This window comes from Terrapene carolina, unplaced genomic scaffold, assembly GCF_002925995.2.
Source record: "Terrapene carolina triunguis isolate 2854851 unplaced genomic scaffold, T_m_triunguis-2.0 Scaffold96, whole genome shotgun sequence".
NCBI lineage: Eukaryota > Metazoa > Chordata > Testudines > Emydidae > Terrapene > Terrapene triunguis.
Genome location: NW_020664447.1, coordinates 10,925,687 through 10,953,065, shown reverse-complemented (window position 1 = coordinate 10,953,065; position 27,379 = coordinate 10,925,687). Strand labels below are relative to the sequence as shown.

At 41.5% G+C, this 27,379-nt stretch overlaps 1 protein-coding gene across 1 annotated transcript in view; it reads left to right on the top strand.

Annotated features, from left to right (window-relative positions):
• Positions 1–4,370: 4,370 nt before the first annotated feature.
• Positions 4,371–27,379, top strand: part of QSER1 (glutamine and serine rich 1) — a 90,093-nt gene continuing 67,084 nt past the window's right edge. The window contains exon 1 of the mRNA XM_024211458.1: positions 4,371–4,770. Within this exon, the coding sequence (XP_024067226.1) occupies positions 4,646–4,770 (125 nt within the window). The 5' untranslated portion in view covers positions 4,371–4,645. The remainder of the gene's footprint in view (positions 4,771–27,379) is intronic.

Genomic DNA, 27,379 nt, shown 5'->3' with positions numbered 1-27,379 from the left:
ACTAAAGTTTTACTTGTTAACACAACAAGAAGCAAAATAATCTAAATACTTTACACTAGTGTTTAGGGTTTTAACTTTATATGCACTAGCTTAAATCCCAACACATACTCCTTGTCTTTATATGTACATTTCACTATATACACATTTAAATAAACTTAAGTACTGAACATAAAAGAGAGATTAGGACAATCAAAGAATCATTAGAGAGATCACTGAAAGGCCTTTCAGTGAAACCCTGAGAGATAAAATATCAAGATCAGGCACTATAAAGAGCTGATTCTTTTTAAGTAGGATCCTTTCTGAGCCCACTTGTGTTCAAAGACTGAAAAAATGATATCCTTCAAATCAAACAATAATCAAGCACAAAAATGTAAAACACTAAGACAAACACACTTCAATATGGATTTCCCAGATATAGAACAGCAGCAAGCAACCCAAGTCAGTGTGCTAAAAAGCTGCAAAGGTCTCAGGGGCTAGGTCTACACTACAGCGGGGTTCCGACCAAAGATACGCAACTTCAGCTACGTGAATACCGTAGCTGAAGTTGCGTATTTTAGGTCGGCTTACCTGGTGGTGAGGACGGGGGAAAGCCGACCGCTGCCGCGCTGCCGCCGAATCCGCTGCCGCCTCTTGTCGAGGTGGATTTCCGGAGTCGACGGCAGAGCGATCAGGGATCGATTTTACCGCGTCCTCACGAGACGCGGTAAGTCGATCCCCGATAAACCGATTGCTACCCGCCGGATCGGCGGGTAGTGAAGACGTAGCCAGGGTTTGTCATTGGAGCAAGTGGATTTATACTGTGTGCATAAACTGCAAACCATTAGATAAATTGACTTTATTCTGCACTTGTGGCCCTCAGCGATGCAAATTACACCCTGTTCATTCATCAATCTCAGCTGCAATTACTTCAAAGAAATGAAACAAATCAGCAGATGTCACTCAGCTTCCCTTATAAATGATACCTGACCTACCTCAGCAATATTTTGGGAAATGTTGTGTTTGTAGCAGCCTGATATTTAATTAATGTGGTACACTAGTATGTGTGTTGGACTGTTTTTCTTAACTGTAAAGTCATGTGGTCTTATTTACCATGACTTTACATGGAGAGTCACATGCCATAATATTAATATGTACATTTTCTCTTTAATACCTGTTTCTAATCAATATAGTATAAACAAAATATACAGTGGGATAGGATACTATAGCTTCTATTGTCATTTATTTGAGATGACCTCCATAATTCACTGGTAGCTGTCACTTATTAGTATGTTGCTGATCTATACTTATGGCAATAAAACTTGTATGAGAGCCCTGCATTAGCATAGTTTCTTGACAGCAAACACTGAAGGGCATTGTGTGTGGTATGGGTGTCTGCAATTCCTCCACCTCGCCCCCCCACCCCCACTTTTGAAGGAAACAATGTATTGTAATTGTAATATTGTAATGGAGATTACTTGAGATCCTGCAGGGAAATCAAGACAGTATGTAAATCCTTTCCTGCTGGAAATGCTACTTTCAATAGCCTCTACTGTATATTTACTTGGGCGTTAGCATAAAACTGACAGTTAGTTTTTGTCATCACATTTAATTCATATGTAAATAGCAACCTATATCTTCTCCAGTGGGTGACCCATCTCACCCACTCTCTTCCAGGGTGGCTCCAGCAGTACAGGTGCTGTCATATGGAAGGACAAGGAAAACTCACTGTCTTTGGTCCCCTCTCTTTTCCTCTCTACCCTTGCCCCTGTGTGACTTTATGAACTCTCATGGTTTCTTACGATCTCTGTACTGATCACTCTCACATCTACCTCTCCCATTACGTCCAGGACCTCATTTCTTCCTGTCTCCTCATGGGTGACTCGCTGCTTCCTTAAACTAAACATGGCAAAAACTGAACTCCTAGCCTATGATCCTAACTCTCTAGCCTTCTCCCTTTCTTCATTAATACTGACCACTCTACTGTTTTTGTTTTGTTTTGGAATTGGTCACTCACAGACTTGGTTAATCTTTCACTCCTCTCTTCCTTTATCTGCTCATATACAGATGCTTGCCCAATCTTGTTGCTTCTGCCTTTAAAACATTTATAAAATCTGCACCTTTATGTTTCTCTCCACTATCAAAACTGGTTCAAGCCATAGTTCTATCCTGCCTGGACTATTATAAGCAAATTCTTGACTCTCCCTTAACCTCTGCCCAATAATAATATTATTTAATCTATTTCTGCTGTTTTGACCATTCAACTCCCTCAAATTCATTTCCTCTAAAGTTTAAATTCCTTATCTTCATTTTTAAGGCTCTGCACCACCAACTTGTCAAATCTCTACTCCTCATTTCATGACCTGCGCTCTTCTCACCTTGTTTTTCATACTCTCCTCCTTCTCTTGCCTTTTACATGCTATTCCCTACATGTGAAACACCACTCTTATCAGTTCACCGTCCATCCTCAAACTGCACCATCAAATCTCTCCTGAGAACCCCTCTTCTTTTGCCTTACTATACACAGTTGAATCCCGCATCTCTTCTTTCACTAACACCTTTCTCTGTCTATATTCCTGTTCTAGGTTTGTAGGCCCCAATCCTGCAATGACATCCATGGGTGGATCTCTGCGGCTGAATGGACCTCCCAGTGAGGCTCTCCACTAGCTCAGGTATCCTAGATTTTACAATCTTTGTAGCAGGAACCTTGTTTTTATTTAATCTCCATAAAACTCCATGCAAAGTAATGGCATTTTATGTTTATTAAGAGATAATAACATGATGTGGTGACAAAAAATACTTGTGGGTGAGGGAACAGGATAGGGGCAAAAATATATTAATTTTATCTTGGGAGGAAAGGGATCAGATATTTTAATAGAATAAATATTATGATAAAAGAACAGAGGAGAAAAATGTGAGAATCAAGAATAACTTATCTAATTGTACTTAAGTTAAATGTATTTTGATTATTATTGTAACAGGTTTAGAAGTTGTCTACACCTTTAAAGCCAATGTAGTACAAAATATGTCAAGGTGTTTGATTTTGTTTCAATGGCTCCTCTCCTTCTCTGATTATTTTATATCTATGCTGTCTACTGGTATGTGAGGAACTGGTTCTTTTTATTATTCCTGCTGTTGAAGGAACAATACAAACAACTTCCAGGAAACAGAACTCTCTGCAACAAAGCTGTTCTCAAACTGAGATAGCAGGGACTGAGGGAAATTTTACAAAGCCTGAGTGAGATTGTAAATTATCAGCAGCAATACACTCACAACAAAGCCTTTCCTGAACAATGGGAGAAAACTGTGTATAACTGCTTTTAAATTAATTCCCAAAAAATAATCTCCCTACCTAGGGATGAGAATTAGGAAAAGTCTGCGGTGGTGCTAATAGCAGTGTTGAGGAAAAGGAAGTTCAGAGTCCTATCATTGCAACAAATCCTTGCTGCTTGGCACCTGCTTTTGAATGTAAACTTCGGAGTGGGACATCTCTCACCTGGTTTGAAGAATATAAGGTACAAATCACCACATTCCCCCGGAGGGAAAATTTGTCAAGGTGGGGGGGGGGGGGCATCACGTATGGAGCTGTAGGCTTCACGGGGAAATGCAAGTAGGGAGTTGGGGGAATCATCCCTCCTTCTTCAGGACAGCGATCACTGCCCGCATATGGGGGAGAATAACAACTACCTCACCCGCGAATTTGACAAGCTGTAGGCAACGATCCGCTGGGACTGGAAAAGGCGCCTCTCTCCCCGTCGCCGCCCCCCAGTGCGAACGGCAAAGGAGAACATGCCTCCTTCTATAGAACATGAGTGGCCACAGCAAGCTGGCTGGAGGGCACGGGGTGGGCGTGGCAAAGCGCAGGCACTTTACCTGCCACAGCTCCGGACCGAGAAGGAAAATTATGTTTCAGCCCTTAATGAAGCTCAATCTTCCCCCAAGTGGGCCCCGTCACCGAGGGACACCCACCTCCGCACACTATTCTGCCTGAGACTCGGGAATCCCCGGGATTAAGCACTCCTCTCCCTCTCCCACACAAAGGGACTCCGGATTATAGTCTCCCAAACACCGGATTAAATACCTCCCTCGCATTCATGGTCTGGATTAAAGCCCCTCTCTGGGGCTGGTTACCACCCCCCGAATCCGGATTACAGCTCACCATATTTTCGACTCACCCCTATAGGTAGGCTGCGGCCCCCTTTCAACCGGGATTAAAGCCACCTCGTTTCTCCGAGGCTAGATTACAGACACGCCCTGCCCCGACCCATCCTGCGCTGTCTGCCCCGCCAGGCAATCCCCACCCCCCAGCCTCCCTTGCCCCCTGGCCGCGGGAGCCGAAGCCCATCAGTCCCAGTGAGCTGCGGAGGGGGAGGTGCATCCTGGGAAGGAGCAGCCCGACATGGGTCTCCGCCTGGGCGGCTCGCAGCCCCTGCCACCGCCTCCTCCGTGCGCTGCTCCCCTGAGCCGCCCGCCGGCCGCCGCCCGGAGCTGAGCCGGGTCGGGGGGAGGAGGCACTCGGCGGCCTGGCCCGGAGCGGCGGGGGGACGCGGCGCTGCCCGCCCCGCATGAGGGAAGGGGGGGCCGTTCCCACCCGCCCTGCTCGGTGCCCGTTGCCGCCGCCCCGCACACAGCGCCCAAGCGCAGCCCCCGCGCCCCGCTCGCTGCCCCGATGATGGACAGGAACTACCCGCCGACTCCCAGCTTCGCCGACCCGCTGGCTCCAGCCGCCGCCGCGCAGCCAGCCGCCACCGCCGCCTGGGCCTACGAGCGAGGCGCGGGCAGCCTCAAGCCCAGGTAAGGAGGGTCCGCCGGGGGGCTGCGCCAGGAAAGGCCGGGGACTGAGACGGGGCCTTCCCCGCATGAGGGCGTGGGGGTCACCGGCGCCCTCTCTGGGGGGCTCCTCCGCGCGGTGCGAGCCAAGCGGGGCGGAGAAGAACTTCTCGCGGGTGGGGAGGGCCTGAGGGGCGTCCCCCGGGGCTGGGCCCTCCAGGGAGCCGGGGCTGCAGGAGGGAGCCGCGGGGCACGGAGCCGGGCTCTGGGGCGCAGCTGGGGCCCGGCGGTAAGGAGCAAGGCCGCGGGGCAGTAACTGGGCCACGGCGCGCTGCTGGCGGGGGCGAGCTGGGGAGAGCTGGATCCGGGCTGGCGTCCCAGCGGCCCGGCACACGCACGTTCGCAATGGCCAGGGCAGCTTTTCTTTCTCTCCCCCAGCAGCAGTGGGCCCCGGGGGGTGGATGCAGGCTGGCAGGAGGCGCCTTTCCTCTAATCTGCGGTCCCAGGGCTGGAGTTTGTACCAGGTTCTGAACAGTCAATGGGGGAGGCTAATCTGAGCAGGGAAAGTTGCTGGCTTCCCCCTTCTCCAAAGGTCTGTGTTAAATCTGCAACTAGGGTTCAAGAGTTCATGTTTTCCTCCAGCGATTCCTAGGGAAGCCCAATGTAGCGAACGTGTTTCTCGATCTGTACAAAAGAGTAACGTTCTCCTAGTGCATTAAACTGCGAAACGGCAACATTAAAAGCGGCCCAGTGGAAGGCGTGGTCCAATTTGTTAACGGCATGGACTAATGAGAGATGCGGTGTCAAGAACAATACTGTGTCTTGTAGGTGCAGCCCCTGAATTGCGAGGCTACAAATGCTGGGACATTGAGAGCTTCTGGTGACCTCATCCTAAACCACCATGGGGAAGCTCCCGTGTTTATGATCTCACCCCAAACCTCTTCGCTATACTCGCAGCTTTGTTTCACCCTTTATTTTGGATTATAGCATCTTCTTATTACTCTCCTGTTGTTCAGGGTCGCCTTTTCCTTATAAATCTCTATTTTCAGAAGTGCAGTGCTCCCTCTGTGCAGAAACTTGTCCAAGAGGATTCAGCCCCTTTTTTAAAAAGCTGGGAGAAAAAAATTAAAAGTAATAATATTATTTACAAAAGATTTTATAGGGTCAGGTTTGCTTATATATTGTATAACTCAGGTTAATTTTGTTAACTTAAAAAAATACAAATCCTAAAATTTTCCAAGTGATCAGTCTCTGTTTTGGCTTCTTATTATTATTTAATAATTATATTATCTGTCTATCTTAGGTATATGTACAGCTCCAAATTACTGTAGTATATAAGGCAAAATACAGTGTTAGTGTAAGCATAACATGACAATGGAATCTCTTGTTGCTATGCTAATATTGGGTCACTTAAACTTGAAATCCCCTTTTTCCTCTCCTCTCCCCCCTGCTGTAATGGGATGGGTTTTCCTGTATTGAGGAGTTTAGGGTTCACCTCACCCTTGTTAAGTGGTTTAAAATACAGCTTGCTCTGTCTACATCCCTTCTCCCTGCAAGAGTCTCATATTTAATGCATTCCATGTTTATATAGCAACTGTTCAATTATTCAGATTACATACAGTGACAATGAATATTGGAACCCACCAAAATGGAGGTTTAGCACTTTGCTGTTGCCATATGCAGTAGGTTTGAAAACAACAAATAATCTATAAGGATTTTTAATCTACACATTTTTTCTCATATAAAGACTGACACCATATTGTAACAACTCAGTGTAGCTGTAGGTCCCAGTCTAGACTCATTGGTTTGCAAATACAATTTTGTATTATAGATTATACAAACTCTAGATAAATAATACATATATTAAAATAAGCATAAATATAAAAATATATATTTAACCAAGTTAAATTATTGTGAAAGGTATAAACAAATGAGGTATTTGTCAGTTGTTAATTATTATTTTTGTTTTAAGTGTTGTCCATAGTGTAATGATATTTTAGAGGCCTGAAACTAAAGCCTTTTTCTTTACTGAATATTTTAAACACTTACCGTTAAGAGAAAAACACAAACAAATGATTAAATAAACTTTATAAGCACATTAAAAATAGGTCATATTGGCCAAACTTATTGACAGCACTTAAAACTAAAGTCGAACACTTATTCATGTTGCAAGTTCAACATAGGTAGAGACAGTGTAAGAATCCCCACAGTGCCTTGCTGGTGTGTCCCCACCATTTTTGAAGGCCTGCTTCTAGGGGTGAGCAAGAAGGTCAAAGATTGAAGTAGCAAGGAGACTGAACTGCTCTCTCACCCCATAGCCCTCAATTATCCACAGATCCTGATGTGTGATGGGCTTGCTAGAAATTCAAAATGAACTAAAAAGGAATCTTGATATTACATTGGATTCATCTAGCCAAAGCTTTTAATACCAATTCTCTTATGAATCAACATTTAATGTCAATTTTCAGTGGCAAACACTGAAATAAAACTATTTAAAGGACAGGTTTAAAGAAAGCCTAAGGCTACGTCAACATTGCACACCGCTTTTGGCAGCGTGTATGGTATGTGTAGCTACACATGTCAGTGAAAAGCACTGGCGGTGGGAGGCAGCAGGGAAAGGTTTCAGCAACTCACCGCTGCCAGAGACTTTCATTGCCATGAGGAAAGGCTCTGGTGGAAAAAGTAGAGGGGAAAGGCTGATCCCCACTGCTGGAGCCTTTCCCTGCAACAGAGTGGCCAGAACCTCCCCCGCTGCCAGTCTTTACCTGCAGCAGGGAAGGGATCCAGCAGCCGGGAGCCTTTGCTCACAGAAAAAGACTTCAGCAGTGATGTGGAAAAACTCCAGCAGCTGGGAAGTAGTGGGATACTACACAGTTAAAAACAGCAGTGTAGACAGAAAGGCATGGCTTGGGCAAACAAAGAGCTGTGTAGGATATGTACTCGGGTACATACCCACAGCCTTCAGGAGTGTCTGTACTCCACTTACTAAGCTGTTCTACACTGCTACTTAAACCCGTGCTAGGGCGGCTAACAAATACCTACTCTACACGCTACTGAAAGAAATATGCAGTGTAGATGTAAAAGGGGAGTCATATACCTCGTTGTGCCCCACCAAGTCCTGAATTGCAGGGAGAACTTCTAAATGTGAGACGGTAATTCAGGTTATGTCTATATCAGGGGTAGACAACCTATGGCACATATGCCAAAGGTGGCATGTGAGCTGATTTTCAGTGGCACTCAGACTGCCCTGGTCCTGGCCACCATTCCGGGGGCTCTGCATTTTAATTTAATTTTAAATGAAGCTTCTTAAACATTTTTAAAACCTTATTTACTTTACATACAACAATAATTTAGTTATATATTATAGACTTATAGAAAGAGACCTTTTAAAAACATTAAAATGTATTACTGGCATGCAAAACCTTAAATTAGAGTGAATAAATGAAGATTCGGCACACCACTTCTGAAAGGTTGCCAACCCCTGGTCTATACTGTGTACCTTCCAGCCACACAGCTGTGCTGCTATAGCAGTGCTGTTGTAAGGTATGCAGTGTAGCTGCTCTTTCTGAGCTCTCTCCTGCCGACAAAATAAAACCACCCCCAATGAGAGCATCTCCCACTGACAAAGCACTGTCTACACCGGTGCTTTTTGTGGGTAAAACTTTTGTTGGTCAGGGGGATGTTTTTTTTTTCACAGCCCTGACCGACAAAAATTTTACTGTCAACAGTGCAGTGTAGCCATAGCCCCAGTCTCCATGCTAGTTCAGTCCTTGACCTCTCTTTAGAGTACCTACAAAGATGCCAGTTTTAATAGTTTTTATTTCTGGTGTGGGCCTTTGTCCATAAGAATATGAACACTTCACATAGGCCACTGAACAGGTTCCTGAAACAAATGCTTCTAGAGGAGACAGGCTACATATCCTTTTACCAGTGCAAAAAGACATTCAATTCCTAAATGTTTGAGTCTTTTTTTTCTTCTTCCTTCCTGCTTCTTTGAAAAATTAATCCCTTTCTGTATTACAGGCCAGAGCAGCAGCCCTTTCGTTTTCTTTGTTTGTTTCTTCTGCCTTTTTTTGCCTATCCTTTGTTTGTATTGGAGCATTCTGATGAAACTGGCAGGATGGGCTATTAGGAAGGAGGGTGGATTTAGAAAGATCACTGCTCTCATTAGGTAAAGACACCTACAACTATTGAATTTTAAATGATGTCAAAGTTTGTACAAAGAATGTACAATTTCTCATCTACGTTCCTTACTTTAGACTTCTCTTCACATCTCCACATCTTCCATGGAATCGTCTGACTCCAGGTTTATTTGCTGTTTCAGTAGTCAGTGAGTGGAAAAGAATATCATTGCTTGTGTAATTTGTTACAGATACAATGCTGAGAAATTCAAAATAGCTGTGGGGTTTCCTTAGCTATCCAGAAAGGTTTCAAAGATATGGGACAGGCCATGAAAATCAGGTGTGTCCTCTGAACTTCAGGATCATGTGGCACCCTTAGCCCCTTCTCAGGCATTTGAGATTGTGTTGCCTAAAGTTTAATACTAGTTGTGGTTGGGAGTGTTCTTCCATTATAAACCATGTCCAGGTCTTCATGAACTTTCTAGTGGGGGGAAGATTAACTTTTATGGCTGAATTTATGTTTGCGTGTGTGAATGTAGTGTTGACTTGATAATTCTGGAGACTGAGGGCTTCTGTTTATCTAGAGAACAGATACAGCATAGCTCACAGCAATGCAAGCTTCTCCATGCAGATTCACCAGTGTGGCTCATTCCTGATCTGAAAAGACCACTGCTAGGAATTGGAAGATAATTTGTTTTCTATATCCATCCAGTTATTGGACTCTCTGTTGGGACTGCCATGGGTACCATTTAGAAGTGGGGCTCTTTAGGTTTGTGGTCACTTGTCTACTGGCAACAGGAATAAAGATACTACCAAATTGACTTCTCATCAGGGGCAGTAGAACCATGAGGTTTTGGGGGCAAGCACCCCTGCAAAGGAAATATTGTGGAGGCTGCTCTATATTTCTGCTTCAGTGCTGCTTGTTCATTGTAAGCTGTGCGCAAGGGGCCGGGTAGTGAGAGCAGGACTCAAAAGTGCTGGAATGGCCACCTCAGTGCTTTAGATTGGTCTGGAGAGCAGGTAGGAACCACTCCCCATCCTATCCCTGACATCTTGACATTGCTCCACTTCCCCTGACTCTCCCTGCTCAATGCACCCCTCTTCCTCCCAGTCAAAGTGAGCTTCTGAGGCTTTCTGCTTCTCATAGGCTTTCAGATAGCCATTATTTGTCAACCACTTTTAGTCCTTACTGAAACTAGTAACCTGGAAGTTACCAATCATCTGAGCCAGCCAGTCCCCCCCAGAGTGCTAGGGTTTTCCTCTGATCTTTTTTCATAAAACTCCCACTGTGATTTTTTTTTTAAGAGATTCAAAATTTTATACCAGTTAAGGCAATTTTTTAAATTTTATTTTTGCACTCTTAAAATGTTAATTGTTTTTGTTTTAGACATCAGGTTTAAGACATATTAAATCCTAAATGAAGACTAGTGCTTCTGGCATATTTAAGGAATTTGTTTTAAATAGTAAAGTTATTTCTTTCTTAAAATGGGGTGCCATCATTTTTCTGTAGCTTTTGAGCAGTGCACAGCTTCCTGATAGAGCTATAGTGAAACAAACACAACTGATTTTATTTAAATGATTATATACCCAACTAAATGCTACATAGTCTTATATGAATGTCCTGGGATGTTTTTTCTTTTAAGGACCAGGAATTGCAAAAATCAAATGAACTTATCCTGTTAATGCCACATTAAGTTTTAGATCTAAGGAAAATTAAAAAAAAAAAAATTGAGGGCGAGATCCTCCAACTGGATATGTGGGAGCAGACCCTTAAGAACATAACATAAGAATGGCCGTACCGGGTCAGACCAAAGGTCCATCTAGCCCAGTATCCGGTCTACTGACAGTGGCCAATGCCAGGTGCCCCAGAGGGAGTGGACCTAACAGGTAATGATCAAGTGATCTCTCTCCTGCCATCCATCTCCACCCTCTGACAAACAGAGGCTAGGGACACCATTCCTTACCCATCCTGGCTAATAGCCATTAATGGACTTAACCTCCATGAATTTATCCAGTTCTCTTTTAAACGTTGTTATAGTCCTAGCCTTCACAATCTCCTCAGGTAAGGAGTTCCACAAGTTGACTGTGCGCTGCGTGAAGAAGAACTTCCTTGTATTTGTTTTAAACCTGCTGCCTATTAATTTCATTTGGTGACCCCTAGTTCTTGTGCCGTCCTGGGGCTTCCCATTGACTTCCACACCAGTCATTACTCAGCCCTGTTGCATGTACACATGTAGGCAATAGCAGGTTTATTATATACATTTACTATAGGGAACAAGAATTGCCTTGTGGTCAGAAGTGAGGAATTTAAGTACTGGTTCTGCTCCTGGCTTTGCTCCTGATGTGTAGTAGGGTGTTGGCTGTCACTAAGGGCCAGGTTTTCAAAAAAGCTCAGCATGTTACATTCTGAGCTCTTTTGAAAATCTAGCCACGAGTATCACAATGGGAGCTGCTGCATAAAATCTTGAAAATCTGACCCTTATTTATGTGCCTATATAGGATCTAAGCCCTTGAAAATCTGATCCCGATTGTGGGTGCTGACCTCTTCTGAAAAGCTAGCTTTTTGTGGCTGTCTTGGTTTCCCCATGTAATACTTCACAGGGTGTTATGAGGGTTAAGTAACTGTTCGTAAAATGCTTTGCGATTCTGCTTTATGATTAAAGGAATTATTAAATGCAAAGTGTTGTTTATGCTCAAAGTGACTTAGTTACAGTTGATCCCAGGAAACATAAATGTGAACATCCCGACTCTTCTGTGGTTAACATCTCTACTTCCAAGTTGCATTAACACAGTATTTCCATATAATTAGAATATAAAGTGTACATTAAGAAATAAAATGCAAAACTTTCCTATGGATTGGTATTTTGGCATTAGTGTTCAGTTGCATCTGCTCAAGACAAGTTATGGCACCATGATAGTATTTTTTTTTTTTGAAGTATCTCATGCTGTCATGCTCTCTGGAGTGGCTCATGACTGAGTGCCTACCTCGGGGCAGACTGTCAGAAAACAAGGGCAGATATCCCACACTGGTGGTATGTTCTATAATTAGATTTCATCAAGCCAGTGACAAATGTGAACTTCTGGATCACTATACCAGTCTTGTCATTGAGTCACAGACAGTCGTCCCCTTAGACTCGCCAGTCTATCTTGCCACCCAGGCAAACTGAACTTTGTGATAAAAAGGTCACTTAAAAATCACACTACATCAGGTTTCACCGAGTCCCGAGAGACTAGTCATTTACCAGATCAATTAGTACTTCAGATCTTTCACCAAAGACAACACTAACAGCCAATTATATAGTAAACTAACTATAGGTTTATTAGCTAAGGGAAAAGAATGAGCCTTATTAAAAGGCTATGACAGGTAAAATACATGTACAAGTGAATCACAGTTTGTAACGCCAAATGGTGGCAGTTATGTAATAAACTGCCTGTTTCTCAAAAATCTTTTCATGGTACCCAGATTGTCTCTGGGAAATCTCGACTTTGCATCTGGCACATGTCTCTGTAAGAGTCCAGATGCTTCAGATAGAATCTTTTCTTGAATCCATATTTATAGTATCTCACTCAGTAAGCAAGCTTACAGTGTCTCTACCCACCTGGGCTTGTCCTTTGATGATGGTGTGTGAGGAATGTATTTTGACCTCCGACCATTATACATAATGGCCATTTGCTTTGAAATTTGCATTTTCTGTTAAAAGTCTTTAGGTCCTTCATAAGCATTTCACAAGATTTCTTTGATAGGTTATTTAGTTACAGGGTAATGTTTGCTGTTACATTATGACAGGAATAGATAAGTGAAAACAATACAAGTATCATTCCACTAGTTTTCATGAAGTTTAAACATCTGAACGCACTTTGATCTATACTAACACACAAGCGAATTGGCCTGGGGTTGTGACCTGAGCTGGCACCTGGTTTGCCAGCATCACAATCTCAATTGCTGAAATTCATTTTATTTTTAATAAAATGCTAATGGGATTAATCCAATTCATGAGCTAATGGTATGCTTTTAAAATATAATTTTAAATAAAATTTTACTGATATATTTCACTAATATAATTTTATGCAAGCATATACACGCCAGCCATAGTAAAATAGGTCTCAACCATTATGCTATATTCCATAGAGCACAATTCCAAATATCGCAAAGTATACTTTTAACAATGAACATATTAGTAATAAATTTTGGGGAAACTGGTCTTTTTACTCTCCCTTGTGCAGCACTTGGAGATATATGAGTAAAAAGTTCTGTATAAGGACTAAGTATTTATTAATGACATCATAGTTGTTATCCTTGTGGGGGAGTGGGAAGAAGAGCTAATTGATGTAGAAAGGGCAGAAGATAATAAAATGACATGGTAATAAAATAGGGCTGTCAATTAATCGCAGGTAACTCATGCAATTAACTACATAAAATTAATCGCAATTAAAAAAATTAATTGCTATTAATTGCACTTATAAATAGAATACCAACTGAAATTTATTAAATATTTTTGGATGTTTTTCTACATTTTCAATATTGATTTCAATTACAACACAATACAAAGTGCACAGTGCTCACTTTATATTATTTTTGATTACAGATATATACACTGTAAAAATGATAAAAGAAATAGTATTTTTCAATTCACCTCATACAAGTACTGAAGTACAATCTCTTTATCATGAAAGTGTAACTTACAAATGCAGATTTTTATTTATTTTTTTTTGGTTAAATAACTGCACTCAAAACCAAAACAGTGTAAAACTTTAGAGCCTACGAGTCCACTCAGTCCAACGTCTTATTCTGCCAATTGCTAAGACAAACAGATTTGCTTACATTGACGGGAGATACTGTTGCCTGCTTCTTATTTACAATGTCACCTAAAAGTGAGAACAGGCGTTCGCATGGCACTTTTGTAACCAGTGTTGCAAGGTATTTACGTGCCAGATATGTAAACATTTGTATGCCCCTTCCATGCTTCGGCCACCATTCCAGAAGACATGCTTCAATGCTGATGATGCTCGTTAAAAAAAGTGTCAATTAAATTTGTGACTGTACTCCTTGTGGGGAGAATTGTATGTTTCCTGCTCTGTTTTACCCGCATTCTGCATATATTTCATGTTATAGCAGTCTCGGATGATGACCCAGCACTTGTTTGTTTTAAGAACACGTTAGCAGATTTGACAAAACGCAAAGAAAGTGCTGATGTGAGATTTCTAAAGATAGCTACAGCACTCGACCCCAGGTTTAAGAATCTGAAGTACTGTCAAAAATCTGAGAGGGGTGAGGTGTGGAGCAAGCTTTCAGAAGTCTTAAAAAAGCAACACTCCTATGTGGAAACTGCAGAAACCAAACCACCAAAAAAGAAACTGAACCGTCTGCTGGTGGCATCTGACTCAGATGATGAAAATAAACATGCATCGGTCCGCGCTGATTTGGATAGTTGTCAGGCAGAACTCCTCATCAGCATGAAGGGACATATGAATCTTTAGTGCATCTGGAATGTAAATATCTTGCAATGCCGGATACAACAGTGCCATGTGAACGCCTGTTCTCACTTTGCAGGAGATAATGCTGCCTGCTTCTTGTTTACAATGTCACCTGAAATTGTAACCAACCTTGTTTGTCTGAGTGATTGGCTCACCAAGAAGTAGGACTGAGCGGACTTGTAGGGTCTAAAATTTTACATTGTTTTATTTTTGAATGCAGTTTTTTTTTTTTACATAATTCTACATTTATAAGTTCAACTTTCTTGACAAAGAGATTGTATTACGGTACTTGTATGAGGTGAATTGAAAAATACAAATTTTTTGTTTTTTACAGTGCAAATATTTATAATCAAAAATAAATATAAAGTGATCACTGTACACTTTGTATTCTGTGTTGTAATTGAAATTAATATTTTAAAAAATATAGTAAATACCCAAAAATATTTTAAAATAAATGGTATTGTTGTTTAACAGCGCAATTAATCGCGATTATCTTTTTTAAACTCTTGACAGCCCTATAATAAAATAAAAAAGTTGACCCCTCATGAGGAAAGAGCCCCAGAAAATCAAAACAATACAAGAAAAGTGGGAATTCTTTATGTGGAGTAAACCACACTAATATAATTTATCCATGGCTTTCCCCAAGATTTTAGGTAAGGGCAGCAGGCCAGTCATCAAGAGAACTGTGTGAGCCCCAAACATGAAATTTGAAAATGAAATTGCTTAAATTTTGTGTTATTTTAATCTAAATTGAAGTTTATAAGAGCATGTATTTGGACGAGGGATGTGTGATTTTTATTGCAACACACCTATATCAGAATCCAGACCCTCGTGTTAGGTGCTGCACAAACATAGAAATGGTCCCTGCCACAAGAAACTTGCACTCTAATAAAATAGTAAACTATGTACTTATTAACCATCTTCCTCTGGTGGTGTACCTAATACCAATGACAATCAACTGATTTGTTTTTTCCTATATTACGAACAGTACAAATAGTGACATCTGTGCCACTGCAGAATCGAGTGCTAGTGTTCTTGATGGTTATTAATTGTTTAGAAGTATTGCTAAATACCCTTACTTTAAGAATAATTTGGGGGAAACAGGTCAGAGCCAGTCTTTTTCCTTCTAAGGCCTGGTCTACACTAGGACTTTAATTCGGATTTAGCTGCCTTAATCCGAATTAACCCTTCACCCGTCCACACTACAGAGCCAGTTAATTCGAATTAAAGGGCCCTTTAAATCGATTTCTGTACTCCACCTCGACGAACGGAGTAGAGCCTAAATCGATTTTGTTAATTCGAATTAGGGTTAGTGTGGACGCACACCACCGAATTACTGTGTTTAAGTTAATGGGGTAGTGTGGCCGCACACCACCGAATTAATGTGGTTTAAAACCGAATTAAGGTGCTTAGTGTGGCCGCGCACAATCGAATTTATACAACCTGTTTCCCAAATTCGAATTATCTAAATTCGGATTAATCCTGTAGTGTAGACATACCCTGAGAGATTGTGTTGTCCTTGTGAATGCAGACAGTTCAGTCTGAATCTGCCTGATTTTATTTGGAAAGTAATACAGAATTTCCTTACAATTGAAGACACTTGAATCAGCCACTGAGTAAATGCAATGTAGATGAACCAAACTATTTTCCACTCAAAACGATCCACTGATTGAAACTTTGCAGATATTATCATGGAGGCGAAAGCCCTCTATTTTGACTTCTGAACAGCCACATCATTGGACTTCAAAAATCTTTGCGGTTGGTCAGTCAGATTCAAATTGCAGCTTCTGCTACTGGTGCTCAAGCTTTCTTTCCTCCTGCCTGAGTTTGCATAGTTCATTCATAAACCAGAGTGATTTGGAAAGACAGACTTTGGGAGGAAGGTGCCTTGGGGCTATTCTATGGATATTTGAGGCCAAAAAAACATCATAAACTCTTACCAAACAATGGAATGTTCTGTCACAAGGACAATATTCTTCCTCAAATTTCCCTAGAAATGCTCTGGTACCATCAACCTTAGAGGGCCTGGTCAGATGATCAAAACAAATCCTTGACCCTGACAGGAGAGGTGTGCCACAACCTTAAATTACATGAGTGAATAGCCTGATGATGACTTGGGGGAAACTTCCAAATATTAAACCTCCAATCCTATCCCAAACATCAGATCCCGAGCATGGCCAGCTGTATGACCTGAACCAATATATTGGGCTCTGATTTCATAAATTTTCTTGGGAGATTTCTCAAGCTTAAGTGCTTCAGGAAGTGATGTCTGTGATTCATTATATGACATTTTTCTCCTTTGAGAACTAATGCCCCAATGTGGATCAGATTGAATATGCAACTTTCTAAACTAAATTAGCAGTAAACAGGAATTGCCATGATCTCATCAATTTCACAGCAGCCCAATGGGGTTTTGAACAGCAGTAATTAACTGGCTGGAGTCTTATTTCACTGTGTTGCAATACTAGAATACTAGTTTTGGGGGGAGGGGGAAGGAAGAAAGCAGTCAATGGGGCTCTCAAGGTTCCAGATGGCCGCAGAGTAAGATATATGATACTCTGGTCAGTGTCACAACTAATATTCAGAATGGCTATTGGTAGCTGTGAAACTAGTCAGATCTTGCCATCACCTGCCACCTAGGAAAGCTGTGAACGGCAGCAGAGGTACCAATATGATCTGAGGGGGAAGTTGCAAAAATGGGAAGAGGTGAAAGGAAGTTACTTTGAAGCTTTCTGTTCTTTTTCAGCAGCGAGGATGGGAAGGGAAAGAGACTGGAAGTTCTCCCTTTGCAGTGGTTGGTGATGGTGTGGAAGAGGGAGATACACTGTAACTTAACTATTTTTTTAAACAAACGGTGACCTTTAAAGGAGAACTACAAAATAAAAGCAAACTAGATTTGTGCCCTTGTTTGTTCATTAATGATGTATAAACAGAGCCTGACAATCACCTTCTTCCCAACATCCCAGCCAAATAAAATAATGCTTATTTTTTAACTTGAAAATATCAGGAGTGTAAAGTCTTCTTTTGCCTGTTTTTGTTTGTTTACCTTGAAGATTGTAACTTTGGGAGATTTCTCAGCCCTAAGTGAAGGGGTCTGGGTGTTTGTTAAATAGGATTTAATGAAATCAGAATTTTAATCTTGGATAAAAATGACTACTTCTCTTTCAATTAATAAATTTTCAGTGTTTCTCTGATGTTATAATCCCACCACTTTTCCAGTTGCTTCCTGGGTAGATAGTCCTGAATTTTAGAGCTGATTGAAAAACAACTACAAAAATTGTGGAAAATGTGTCCCATTTTTTCTATTGAAATTTGGAAAATTTTGACCAGCTTTACTGAAGTTTGAATGTGTATGTTTAACAACAACAAAAAATAATTCAGACTGTTTTTATACACCAAAAAGAAGCCAATAAGGTCAAAAGTTCAAACTCACCTTTCGAGATCACTAATATTGAAGTTTAAAATTAGTCATATAGATATAAATTATTTTCAAATATATAGTTCAAAATGTATTTGAACTAATTTCACAAAAATGGCATTGTAATTGTCTTTGCTATTAAGAACTCTGTAGGTGTTTTTTTATCTTAAGCAGACAAGCCAGCACTTGCATTCAAGTATTAAAATACTTAGTAGCTGTAAGAATACCTTGGCCTTCAGTTACCATGCACTTTTATTTTACAGTCAAAGAATTCAGCCATAAGAAAAATAAAATAAAAGGAAGACTGTTTCCTTTTAGCTTTGAAAGTGTTGTTTTGCTTTTTAAAATACAAAATATATTAACTATAAAACAAAACAAACCCACATAAATTATGGAATTTGGCTCTGTATTCAGCCAATCCATGCATACGTAGATAAGCTCTAGCACTAAACCTCTTTTTATTGGAGGTTCACATCTGAGTGATTGAGAGCTAGGAAATGGTGAAGATTTCACAAAAATGTCTCAAGTGGTGTTCCATCCAACTCACAGGCATCTCAAACATACTCTCCATAGTCGTGCAGGATAATTGAAAGTGGGGACTATTTGAGGTTATAACATTGCCTGGGCTAATAAATTCTAAAGTTGAAAGCAGAGGTGTATTAGCCTAGGAGACAATGATTATAAGTTGTGCTTTAATAGATCATTGAATGTATATCTAGCCAAATAAATTAATTAATTATAACAGCAAGAAGACCAAAAAATGCCAACATGGCTCAAATAGTAAAGGAGATGGTGAGATACACAAAGACATCCTTTAAAAATCAGAAGTCAGATCCTACTGAGGAAAATAGGAAGGATCATAAACTCTGGCAAGTCAAGTGCAAACGTATAATTAGGCCTAAAAAGGCTATGAAGATCAACTAGTAAGAGTCACAAAAACCAATAGCAATTAAAAAAAATTTTTTTTAAAAGCAGAAAGCCTGCCAAACAATCAGTGGGGGCACTAAACAATCAAACTGCTAAAGGAGCATTCAGACAAGGCCACTGTGGAGAAGCTAAATTAGTGATACTCAGACCTCAGTGGCTCAGGAGCCAAATTAGCAATCAAGGTTACCCAAAAGAACCATAGTAGTGTGAATTCATTATTTAATTTACTATATCTATCTATCTCTATATAGAAATATATATATAAATTTTGCAGTCATTTTACTGTGAGAGTAATATATATAATTCTCACAACAAAATGACTGCAAAATTTTATATATATTTCTATATAGAGATAGATATAGTAAATTAAATAACGAATTCACACTACTGTGGTCATTTTGCTGTGAGACTTAGTTATATTTTTTCCTCACATCAGAATAACGCCCCAAGTATTCTACATTTGGTTAATAAGATAGCCAAAGCATCCTGATCGGTTAATAATTAAATCACAGTGTTTTAATATCATGTGCTGCAAAGAGCCACAGGAGACACATTAAACAGCAACTTATGGCTCCCGAGCCTCAATCTGAGTATCACTGAGCTAAATGAATTCTTTGCAATGGTTGTCACTGCAGAGAATATGGAGGAGATCCCTACACTCAAATCATTCTTTTTAGGTGACAAATCAGAAGAACTGTCCTGGATTGCAGACTCAATAGAGGAGGTTTTGGCACATTGATAAATTAAACAGTAATAAGTCACCAGGACCAGATGGTGTTCACCCAAGTTTTCTGAAGGAACTCAAATATGAAATTGCAGAACTACCATTGGTGGTATGTAATCCATTGCTTAAATCAGCCTCTATACCAGTTAGCTGGAGGGTAGCAAATGTAATGCTGATTTTTTAAAGAAGGTTCTAGAGGCAATCCTGACAATTACAAGCTGGTAAGCCTAACTTCAGTACCAGGCAAATTGGTTGAAACTATAGTAAAGAACAAAATTATGGGACACATTGATGAACATGATATGTTGGGGAAGAGTCAACATGGCTTTTGTAAAGGGAAATCATGCCTCATCAATCTATTAGAATTATTTGAGGATGTCAGCAAGCACACAGATAAGAGTGATCCAGTGGATATAATGTACTTGGACTTTTGACAAGGTCCCTCATCAAAGGCTCTTAAGCAAAGTAAGCGGCCATGGGATAAGAGGGAAGGTCCTCTCATTGATCAGTAGCTGGCTAAAAGATAGGAAACAAAGGCTAGGACTAAATGGTCAGTTTTCACAGTGGAGAGAGGTAAATAGTGGGACCGCCAAGGATCTGTACTGGGACCAGTGCTGTTCAAAATATTCATAAATGCTCTGGAAAAAGTTTGTAGAGGACACAAAATTACACAAGATAGTTGAAGTCCAGAGCTGACTGTAAAGAGTTACAAAGGGAACTCAATAAAGGCAGTGACTGGCAACAAAATGGCAGATGAAATTCAGGGTTGAAAAGTGCAAAGAAATACACCTTGGAAAACATTCCAACTATACATACAAAATGATGGGGTTTATATTAGCTGTTACCATTCAAGAAAAAGTTCTTGGAATCCTTGTGAATAGTTCTCTGAAAACATCTGCTCAATGTGCAGTAGCAGTCAAAAAAACAAAACAAAACCCCAAACCCAACAGAATGTTAGGGACCATTAGGAAAGGGCTAGATAAGACAGAAAATATCATAATGCCACTATATAAATCCATGGTAAACCCACACTTGAATACTGTGTGCAGTTGTGGTCACTCCATCTTTAAAAAAAAAAAAAAAAAAATGGAAAAGGGGCAGAGAAGTTCAAGAGAAATTATTAGGGTTATGGAACAGCTTCCATATGAGGAGAGATTAAGACGACTGTGACTCTTCAATTCAGAAGAGAGATAACTAAGTGGGGGATTTGATACAGGTCTATAGAATCTTGAATGGAGTGGAGAAAGTGAATAAGGAAGTGTTATTTATAGTTCACATAACACAAGAACCAGGAGTCACCCAATTAAATTAGGTGCAATATATTTAAAACAAGCAAAGGAAGTAAGTCTTCAGTCAACACATAGTCAACCTGTGGAACTTCTTGTCGGGGGATGGTGTGAAGGCCAAAAATATAACTGGGTTTAGAAAAAGAATTGGGTTCATGCAGGATGGGTCCATTGATGCCTAGTAGCCAAGATGTTCAGGGATGCAACCCCATGCTCTGAGGGTCCCTAAACCTGTGACTGCCTGAATCTGGGACTGGACTGCAGAGGATGAATCACTCGCTAATTGCCCTGTTTTGTTCATTCCCTCTGGAGCATCTGGCACTGGCCACTGTTAGCAGGCAGGATTCTGAGCTAGCTGGACCATTGCCTTGACCCAGATAAATTAAAATTCAGTAACACTAAAATCCGTACCCAGAGTATAGCAAATGATGCTGAATTGCGTTACTGTTACAGTAAGCAGTTCAAGTTCATACTGGTTAAATAGTCATGTGATCTTCCTTCTGTCCTAAGCGTCATCTATATTATGTTTGAGTAATGTCCTCAAGTAATATTCTCAGGGACACTGAATAAACACAGGTTATAGATAAGGACAGATATCATTATTAACATATTTTCATTCTCGGCATTAAATATGAATAGTTAATACAAACAAGCTGAATTTATATGCATAGAGATTAATACAAAGGCAGATATATTGGCTAAAGAAAAATGAGTTGTAAAGTATACCTCAATTTACAAATAACTTACTTACATATCTGCTATAATTGAGAGAGAATAGTATTTCTAATTAGATTAGTCAGAATCAAGTTTCTCAATATTTTTCCTAGAGATTGAGTCTTTAGTAAATTTTGTTAGCAGTCTCGCATCTAATTGTTGCCCAGAAGAGATTCTATTCTAGAATGCCTTCGTTTTTCAGGGAAGAGGATAGAGGCATCTATAATACAGGGACCCCCTGGTGCCAACTGGCAAAGGGCCCAACGGTACATAAAGTTTTATAGGGATCCCCAGGTCAGATATATGCATAATATGTCACTGAAGGGTGACGTAAGATCTCAACCGAGAGCCAGTAGCCCACTAGTCGTCATAATCATTGCAAAATGTAGCTATTCTAAAAATTATGTTCTTAAGGTTTTGAAGTTTAGGCAGGTTACCAGTCGGTGATACACCTCAAAAACAGGAGGTAACAAGTACCTATCTCCCTGTCTGGACATTTGTATATTGTTTATTGTATGCCTAGCTGCATACCGAGCCAGGTGCAAACTAAGAAATTTTGAAATCTACAAGAAAGGAAATCTGCAGAATGAAATAAACAACACGGTGGTGTCCTGTTTATGAATAAAAACTACGGATTGTCATGATATATCTTGGCGTGCAAAGGAACACGCTGAGTCCTTCACCTCGGAGGCAAGCTGACAGTGTGCTTGTGTCAGTGGTTTTCAAACTGCATGTCCAGCCAAGGGGAGCTGGGGGGGAGAGGGGGGAGTGTCTGTGGTTGCCGGAACCAGCCAAGGGGAGCTGGGAGGAAGGGGGGTGAGGGGAAGTGTCTGTGCCTGCCGGCGAGAGCCACACCGAGCTGCTTGCACACCTCTGCCTAGGAGCTGGACCTGCTGCTGGCCACTTCTGGGGTGCAGCGCGGTCCGCAGTGCCGGGACAGGCAGGAAGCCTGCCTTAGCACCTGTGCTGCGCTGCTGACCGGGAGCTGCCTGAGGTAAGCCTGCGCCTCAATCCCCTGCCCCAGCCCCCCCAAACCCAGAGCCCCTTCCTGCACTCCAAACCCCTCATCCCTGGCCCCAGCCCAGAGCCCTGCCCCCTCGTACCTCAACGCCCTGCCCCAGCCCAGAGCCCCCTCCCACACCCCAACCACTCATTCCCAGCCCCACCCCACAGCTCTCACCCCCGCACCCCAACCCTTTGCCCCATCCCTGAGCCCCTCTCACACCCCAAACCCTTCATCCCCAGCTCTGTTGGGTCATGGGCATTAACAATTTTCTTCACCTGGGTCGCCAGAAAAAAAGTTTGAAAACCACTGCTCTAAAACACGAGTATCTTGTTAATTAGGTTTCAGCTCTAGAATGCCTGCTTTGATTTTATTTTATATGTATCCATTTGTCCCCAATACTTCTGTTTGCTACTACTTGAATCTCTGTGCTTTGTTAAATAAACTTATATTTGATTTCACAATAAACATATCTGTGTTCTGTGTTACCTGGAGCAGTGATCTGAGGTGGAACTGGTAAGCTGGGTGTACTGTTTCATTGGAAGCAGTGAATCTATGAATACTGCGAGCATCAAGTGGACCAGGGGCTGGACACTCCAGAGGAAGGCTTAGAGGACTTGGAGGTTAGAGTGTGCCAGTCATTATACTGTAGAGTCACTGCGGGGTCTGGGAGGCCCAAAGGAGAGTGCTTGTTTTGCCTGGGGTGGATGCAGTTGGGGAGCTGACCCCTGGAGGCCCAGACAAAGCTTCCTCATGCTAAGGGCAAGTGGTAGCGAGGTGCCTCACAGCCTGGGGAAGAATCACAGCATCAGTGTCCCCCTTCTATCCCACCATTGAAATCCTTTTTTGAGAGTAATAATAATTTTTGCTTTCCTGCCCTCCGTGTACCACCAGTCTGGTTAAGAACAAAATACCAAGTGACTTTTTTAAGAGCACTTCCTCTGCCTGTCTAGCTGCTGATATGATTGTTTATCTCTGTTTCAGTGACTTAAAATTAATGGCTTTTGTGTGCATTTATTCATGGTACTTGAATAGCGATCTTCTTGCAATGCATCAGGCAATGCATCAATGAACTGTTCCTGCTTTCAGTAAGTCAGGAATCAGCTGCTCAAGAAATGAGGTCAAATCACCTCCTTTATCTCCCCCTGGGAGTCAAACCATTTTTTTTCTCTTTGATTTGGAGTTTGATTCTGGAGTTCAAGCTTATTAGTCAGAGAGCTTTGTTACTTTTTGTAGACATGCATGGAGCCTGGGAAAAAAATAAAATCAATTTTCTGCTTGTGTGTCCGAGTAGAGGCATCAGCATTAGAAGTTTTAGTTTTAGTGGAGTCTACAAGAGTTTCCAGTGTTGTTACCTAGGCTGATAGTATACAATTTCCCATCTCCAGCAGCTTGTGCAATATTAGGACTTAGAAAATGTCCATTGATTTTAAAGTATCTAATTTTTCCATCAACAGAAGCAAGAACTGTTGCTGCTTCAGAGCAAGGTGGCAGGTTCATTTGACCCACAAAAGGCTCTTTTGCTTTCTAAAAGTTCTGAAAGCTTCTTTTTTAATCTTAGCTTGCCTAAAGTTTGATCTGTAGTTCAATCACTTAACTTTTTGATGAGGTTTGCTTAAGAACTGCTAAATTCCCTGGATGTTGAAAGAACAGTAGATAGCTAATCAAAACTATCCTCTCTCCATATGCTAGCACTCTCTTTAACACCCTTTAAAGGTAATCTCTGAAAACTTGTCGAAAATAAAATATTAAAATATTTTTTGCTTGTGAATTCTTTGCTGTATGAACTGTAAGAAAGTAGCATTTATTGGGAGAAAATGCTATAGTCTGAAAAGCAGTACTGAAAAAAGCTCCATGTCTAGACAGTGTTTATTGCAACAAAATCTTGTTGTCTTGTAAGTATAAAGTCCCCTGCACTTGTTAACAATTTATTGCACAATAATTGCTAGCTAATTGTTTTTATTAAATACGATATTTGTGTTGAAAGACAAATTCATTTTTGAGATGGAGGCTGCATTAACTCCTGACATGGGTGGTTGAGAAAGCATAACAGAAATGTTGGGTTCTTCAAATATCTTCCATGACATACATAAATATGAAACTTTTATTATTCATTATTGTTGGAATATTGTTGACATTCCGATAATAAAGCATTTTAGATAGTGGATATACTTGAGATAATGGTATAATTTCTGTTGTGCTCTTTGTTATGAAGTGTGCCATTTTGGGATAGCTTGTCATTATACCTCCTGTTCAAGTAGTTTTTGTCATTCAGAGACTTCCACCTCACCAAACTAACATAAGAGGTTGTCTTGCTGTGTTTGGATGTAATGTTACATTTCCATTACAAAAAAGGAAGGGTGGATAAGAGAAGCAATTACTTCTTCTAAAAACAGTCTGCACCCAGGACCAGAATAACCAAATATGGTTTAACATTTCAGAATATTCCAACAGACCACTTTGAACAGAGAGTCACCCATTATGCCAGTGTGGCTTTTTCACAGTATGGAAGGAATTGTCTGTTGCATAGGGAAAATATTTGAGGCAGTATGCCCCACAACTTTTCCAGGGCTTGCAATGCTTCTAGTGCGCCGGGTCAAAACACATTGCGGATGCAGGACATAAAATTTGAGGTTTTTTACCCACGAAAGCTTGTGCCCAAATAAATCTGTTAGTTTTTAAGGTGCCACCGAACTCCTTGTTGTTTTTATAAAATTTCTAAAAAGCAAACCTTATGGGAAACCACCTTTGATTGGCTGGCTCTTTCCTCATTTACCCGCATTTTGAGGAAAAGCAGCTAATAATGGATGCAGCAAGAACGAGGCAGAGCTCTCCTCCCTCTCCACTCAGCAATGTGACATTTTTCTCGCAAGGGGAAAAAAAGGAGCAGAAAGAGCACAGCAGTTCAAGGAGGCTCCTCTGCCTCCTTCCCTTTCTCTTCTGTGAGCAACAGGTCAGTCTGCTTTCTGCTCCTCCTCCTTCCCTTCTCCCTGGCCTGAGATGAGGAAGAGGGAACCCCACTGCAGCCTTCCCCAAGCCTGGGATAGGGCCTGAAGAATCGTAGGAGGGGCAGAGGTGAAGTTGGGGGCGGGCAGAATTGATGGGGGTTAGGTGGGGTGGAACAGTGGTTGGGACAGAATTCATGGAGGGCTGGAGGGAGCAGGATTGATTTGGGGATGGAATTAATTGCTGGCAGGGAGATGGGCAAATGTGGGGGTTGATCTTAGAAACCCCCACTTTTTTCAGACCACATTAAACATTGTGCCTGAGGCCTCTCTTAGACGGTTGTCTGCCATGCAGTGAGGGTCCTTTTGCGCCAGAGAATTTCTGCAAAATCAAGCATACTCCTGCTTCTTGTAAATGCTTATAGAAGGAAAAACAAGATATTCTGCCTTAGAAGTAATTTAGTGAGAATTTCTAGCTCGACTTTCAAAAACAAGGAAAAGAATCAATTATGTGTGTTTATGAATGTTACTGAAAATTGTACTTATTGTAACCAAAGTTGAAAATTCCTTCTTTTAGATCAGAAGATCTCACAAGGTTAGAATTTGTATCACTGAATATAATTCTAACAATACTTGTATAATTTGAATTGATGAACAGTTTAGAATTGTACTTTCCATTACAATCCAGTCTTGATATATAAATTTAAAAGTTAAACATATGCTTACACTGACTGTGTGTGTATTATAAAATTATCTATTGGGCTGCAAATATAACAGTTTTTAGAATGAGAGAACAGAAAATAACTTCACCCATAATGAAATACAGTTATGTCTGCCAACTATTCTTAACAAGCAGGGCCGGCTCCAGGCACCAGCCCACCAAGCTTGTGCTTGGGGCGGCACCTGGAGGGAGGCGGCGTGGCGCTGTGGCCGCTGGGGAGAGCGGGGCCACGGCCGGGCTCGCCGCACTCCCCCCGGCGCTCTGGCCGCCCTCCCCCCTGGCGCCCTCCCCCCGGCCGCCGGGGGGAGAGCGGAGCCCCCGCCGGGGCTCTCCGCCCTCCCCCCCGCAGGGGTGGGGGGGCGGCCGGAGGCTTTTTTGCCTGGGGTGGCAAAAAAGCCAGAGCCGGCCCTGTTAACAAGGATACAAATCAATAAACATTTCTTGTGTCACTGCACAAGAGCCACTCAAGTGATTTGTTAGTATTGTCACAACTAAAGGTGGAGCTATAAAAAAGTAGTCTCAAATATTTTTTTCAACTTTAATACTTTTTCCTTCATAATTTATAATAAGGTGCCAGGGTGGAATCCTATATATCCCCGAAAGAAATATTGCCAAAGTGGTAGGGTAGAGCACTTAATGTATGCTTCCCACTGAGCAATATGAAGAAATTTGCACAGTGCTCAGCAGTGTGAAGAACTCTCTAGACTGATGCCAAATTGAGCATTGATGATTAGGGGAAAATAATTATCACCTGCACATAGGTGATGATGTGCTATGTAGTGAGACCAAATGATGTGCACAGTAGCCAGTTTTAGGATTTTAATTTAATCTTTTGTATGCAGTGTTGTTGTAGCTGTGTTGGTCCCAGGATATTAGTGAAATAGTTTGGGCGAGGTAAAATCTGTTATTGGACCAGCTTCTGTTGGTGAGAGAGACAAACTTTTGAGCTTACGCAACACAGAGCTCTTCTTCACTTCTGGGAAATGTATTTAGAGTGTCACAGCTAAATACAAGGTGAAACAGATTGTTTAGCATAAGTCATTAACACACATTTCACCTTGAATAGTTCCTTGAAATATGTGTTAACTATTTATGCTAAACAATCTGTTACACCAGGGGGCGGCAACCTACGGCACGTGTGCCAAACACGGCATGCGAGCCGATTCTGAGTGGCACGCTGCTGCCCACTGAGAGGAGGAGGAGGAGGGGCGGAGGGGCCGGAATGCACCACGCTGTGGGAAGAAACAGGGGAGGGGGAAGCTTGGCTGCCGCAGGATCAAGCTTCTGCCTCCTGCCCCC